This window comes from Vitis vinifera, chromosome 16 (genome assembly GCF_030704535.1).
Source record: "Vitis vinifera cultivar Pinot Noir 40024 chromosome 16, ASM3070453v1".
NCBI classification, from domain to species: Eukaryota; Viridiplantae; Streptophyta; class Magnoliopsida; order Vitales; family Vitaceae; genus Vitis; species Vitis vinifera.
The window spans coordinates 3,173,404-3,178,585 of NC_081820.1; the positions used below are offsets into that span (position 1 = coordinate 3,173,404).

The following is a 5,182-nucleotide window of genomic DNA, read 5'->3' on the forward strand; positions in this document are numbered from 1 at the left end:
TATTTACACTTTGTAGGATGTAAGACTAATTAGTTGAAATATTAAAGTAGGAACTTGAAATTGAAGTTTTCAAATAATACAAGCGATTTATTTATTGTAAGCTTCAAAATCTTTTGATTATTGTATACATTAATTATCTTGTTTCTCTTCATAAATCTATGAACAGTTCTTCATGTCCTATAAGTTCAAAATTCTTGAAATTACTAGTTAATATTCTACAAACCATAATCCTAAGAATGTTTCATGTGTTTCCAATTGTTTTAGGATTTATCTAATATCTTCTCCAAGATTTAATGTTTCATTTATCTTGGGTTTAGATAATCTAGGGATATATTATTCGAATCTCTTTGTGATCATAAGAATAAAATTTTGGTCTTAAAAAGGACACAATATTTTGAGAAGGTAAAAAATACTTACCCTGAAATTCTATTTTAACTTAAGGATGAAATTTTATTATATTTAATAAAACATCCATGTACCTAGATTGGCTTCTCATACTATCAAATATATGAACTCATTTCGCCTAGGCTATTATGCATATCATGTTTGATGTATAATTTTTAATACTTTAGTTTGCTTTTATGCTGATAAAAAATTATGGGCAATAATATATTAATTGATTTATTTTATAATAATTTTATTTTAATTAATTTATAATATATATAATCCATGCATAATTTATAGTATGTATCTATATAGATAAAATTTATAATATAAATGCATAAATATAAGATATTTACATTTATGAATCTTATATATATTTTTTATATTGCAAATAACAAAGTTGGTCTGATGACATAGATAATTTAAAACTTGAGACAACAACTAAGTCAATATAAAAAACTAGTAAGTTGTTCCATGTGAATGTAATGAAATCGAGATTTTATGTCAACTTAAATTTTATTTATTTATTTATATTTCCCATCCAACTTAATCTGTTGGGAACAACGACGTCCAAATTCATTGGATGGTCTGTCACTAAATTTTTTTTATTACTGACAGAAAATTCTCATAGATACACTTTTACCAACACACTTTTCCCTTACCATGCATCAGGATAATCTGTTGGTGAATGTTTATTCCAACAATGGATATCATTCAAGAAAAGTAAAATTTCTTGTAGTTATATGAGTGGATTTATTTAATAATAGGATAAAAATGAAAAATCTCTTGTATCTATTCTATGTTCCTTTTCTAGTATTTAAAGACCTTATTTCCTTTCTCTTGTTTATAATTAATTTTAAAGAGGTTGATGTTTTTGTTGGCAATGAATGGGAGTTAGATTTTCAATAGAAGATGTGATCAATATGCATGGGAAATAATTAAAGTTTAGTTAGTCATTAGTTTGAAATGAATGTCAAAATCAACAGTTAATTAGTTTGATTAATTTAAATACTATGGACATTAATTTATAAGCATTTCTGTTGCGATCATTATATCCAAGTTTCTTTTTTAGTCAACAAAACTTGGTCTAGTTATTTTATTAGTACCAAGAGTAAGAGTGATAGATTGTAAGAGGTGGTTCCTATAACAAATAAAACAACTCATCATTAATTAAGGTCGGAGCATTCAAGGCAAGTTGGTAAGTTAAGTAAAATGTAGTGCTCTCAAGTTACTACATATATCCATGTAAGGTATTCTAGTATCATAAGGATCAAGCCTACTTTAGGTATGTCATGATTTACATTACTAGTTAGAGATCCTCTCTAATTAATCACCTTGCCATAAACATGGAAAGTTATTCTAAGGTAATGACAAACAAACCTTTCATAATTTAGCCCTTAGAGTATACAAGTAGGACTACTTTAGGTGATTCTACCACTTCATATCTAAGTTAAGTGTATAACTAAGATCCTTAACATCAATGTTCCCAAGTGAGGAGTTCCGTCTTTAGGATTTACTATTCCTTGTATTAACATATATAATCAAGTCTATAAAAAGAAAGTTCGTATCCCCTGATTTCGTGGGCTAATCCATCTTTAGTATAGGGATGAACCTAACATAAGATAAGCTTGATCTTGGAGGCTATGAGCTTACCAAGGACCCTCTCCCACTTAGTACTTTTAAATAAGATGATTAAATTGATTTTGGTAATTTTCTTAAAATTAAATTCTCTATCATAAAAAGTTCAAAATTATTAATTTTCCTAAATTGAAATACTTGTAATCATAAGATATATGTTTTTTTTTATAAGGAATTTTAAAATCAAGAGAATTTACTCAAATTAAAATAATATAAATTCTTGAAGATCTCAAAATTTAGAAAAGTTCGGAAAAAAAAAGATGTTTTAAGGTTTTTTTTTTTTTTTTTGAAAACTTGGTCTTGCGTATCAACATGAGAAACAAGCTTATCATTGTCATTGAATAAAAATTATAGCCATACTGAAGAGTAGATAATGGACAAGGCAAATCATCATTAACCTACAATGACAACTAAAATGAGCAACAAATAACCCCTTGAAAAGATGATTACAAATAAAATGACTCTTTTGCGAACAAGGATCTATGATCTAAGATGACTGATTTTCTCCTTTTTGTCTTTTTTTGTTCTTTGTAGTAGAAGGGATTTAACATACCTTATAAGATGCTAACATTCATTCTTTCACTCTTCTATTAGTCCCTCCATCCAAATTGTTACCAGGGCTATGTTTTGTTCCCAAAAAGTACTAGGGAAAGAAAAAAAAGGTTAAAGAAAATGATTTTCTGATGTTTGGTTTTATTGTGAAAAATGTGAAAGAAAGCCAAATATAATTAAAATTATTAAGAAATTTATATATTTTTAAATTATTTGATCTTTATATCAAAGAGTTAAAATAAGATAAATTTTTTTGAAGTAATATATAAAAATAATTTATTGATTTAAAATTTTTTTTTTTTGTTTTCCTTCTCTTTTTCTTTCCTTCTACTTTTTTTTTCTCTATTTTCTTTCACTTGCATTTTCTTTCAAACGTTCCGACAACCAAACTTAGCCTAATTATGGATGCAAGTATTCACTCTAATGTAAGTTTTGGCGAAGTTCAATTACCTGCTAAGATAAACTCTTGGTGAATATCAATTGGGTGATTAATTTCGAATGGATTCTTCGAAGGTGAGATTTTTGCAACTTCACTACAAAGTTAGTACATTACAATAAAATCTCTATAAAATAATACTCTTAGGAATAAGAAAAATTATGAACTTAGCAAGGTTATTGATTTATTGAAAAATAAATAATTTATTAATTTATCGATAAATAAATATTTATTAATTTATAAAGAGTGTTATGTTTCTACTATAAAACACTTAATCTATGGGGTAGAAAGTTAATACGTAGAAGGCAAAAAGACTCTAGAAAACAAAAGATACTTATTAATAGTAAAAGATGAAAACACTTTTGCAAAAACAAAGATATGGTGTCAAACCTTAATGCCCTAAAAGATAAAGAGGTTTCAAGGATTATTAATTTTATATATATGTGTGTGTATATGTGTACTTCATCAATTATTAATTTTATATTTCTTTGGGGTTTTAAGGATTTCTAATAATATTACCATCTTATGCATTTTGTGAGGTTATTAATTTAGTACATTGGCTTGAGTTGGGAGAATAAAATTTTATTACTTAATGGGAAGTTGTTAATTTGTTGAAAATTCATTTATTGAGGTTTTAATATAGTAACCAATTTATAAATATATCAGCTGATAAATTTAAAATAAATAACAATGATGAAGTAGCACGATGTTAGACACATTATGTCATTTTGAAATTCATCATTTTTCTTTTCAAAGACAATAGTGCCATTTAGGTAATATCCTGCAAAGAGGCTTCAATATGAAGTCATGAACAGAAAAAGGAGGCAGTGGATAAAAGACATAAAATAAATAATAAAAATCATTAAAAGAAATCAAGATTCAATGAAACCAACACGGTTGAATTTCATTTGTTTGAACGGAACCCTTAAAGAAAAAGCTTAAAAAACAGCTTTTGATTCAAGAGAGAGATTACAAGAGTTGTAATACATGCATACATATAGAGACACCCAGTTAAAGGAGTGTGACACATGATGTTGTTGTGGCAATTAATAAGAGTTGATTTTCAATAGAGGATGTGATCAATATGGGAGGGAAAAGGGAAAGGTTAGTTAGTTATCAGTGTAAAAAGAATGTTCTAAGTCACAATTTAATTAGTTTTATATTAATTTATGTACCAAATTAATGAAGAAAAAGAAACTCACTCCATTTATTAGCATTAAACTTAATTTATTACAAGAGAATGAAATCAGCAAATGAAACCGAAACTATTTCCACCACTTTTCCCACCAGGCATACATATATATACGAATCTTTTCACCCCATCTAATTACCTCCATCAAAAAGATATATTTTCCCACAACTCTAGACATATTTACTATTCACAAACATAGATCATGGCCAGTTTCTGCAAGGTCTCTATCATGGCATTCTTTCTCTTAGCTAGTGGGGCTTTCCTGTCATCACCAGCACTGGCATTCCAAGCCAATGAAAAAGACTTTAGCCTCGCATCAGAACCTTCTTCCAGCAGTGAGCAAGACATTATTCCACCAGCAGTACGCCATTATTTGTTTCAATGCCTCCAGAGGCTGGGTGAAGAATGCAGGCCATTGTTCTTTGCTAGAATATTCATAGGTGAAAAAAATGAGATCCCTACTAGTTGTTGCCAAAACCTGGTGCAGATGGGAGATAAATGCCACACTGCAATTACCAATGCTGTAATCTCGAGACCTGAGTTCAGTGGCAATGCAACCTTATTTCGTACAAGATCCGAGGAGACTTGGACGACCTGTAGCCGACTCATAGAGATTATCTCTCCAGGCCCATCTGCTTAAGATTAGATTTTCATATTTGTGTTTACATGTAATTCAATAAAACGAGAACAATGCGTTTACAATGTTAATTATAATTTTGAATAAGATATTTTTGGTTGAATATTGGCTCCTTTGGTCTCACTGTTGGTCTCATTTTTTTTCTTCTTAATTTCAAAATTACTAACATTATTTTCGTCATATCTTCTTAATTAATAACATATTTATTAATGATTAGCATGGATGGTAGGTATGTGTACTTGTTAGTATAATGATATCAACAGTTTCTCTCTTTTGTTTTGAAATGATTCTTATTGCATGGTTTCTGTTTCTTATGCGTTTGACATGGTAAGGCTTTGAATTA

The 5,182-nt window shown here is 28.3% G+C and overlaps 1 protein-coding gene across 1 annotated transcript; it reads left to right on the top strand.

Moving 5' to 3' along the window:
* The first annotated feature begins 4,404 nt into the window (after positions 1–4,404).
* On the top strand, positions 4,405–4,842 carry LOC104882019 (uncharacterized). Its single transcript, XM_010663899.1, has one exon. It carries the CDS (start codon positions 4,405–4,407, stop codon positions 4,840–4,842), a length of 438 nt encoding a protein of 145 aa, XP_010662201.1.
* The last annotated feature ends 340 nt before the right edge of the window (positions 4,843–5,182 follow it).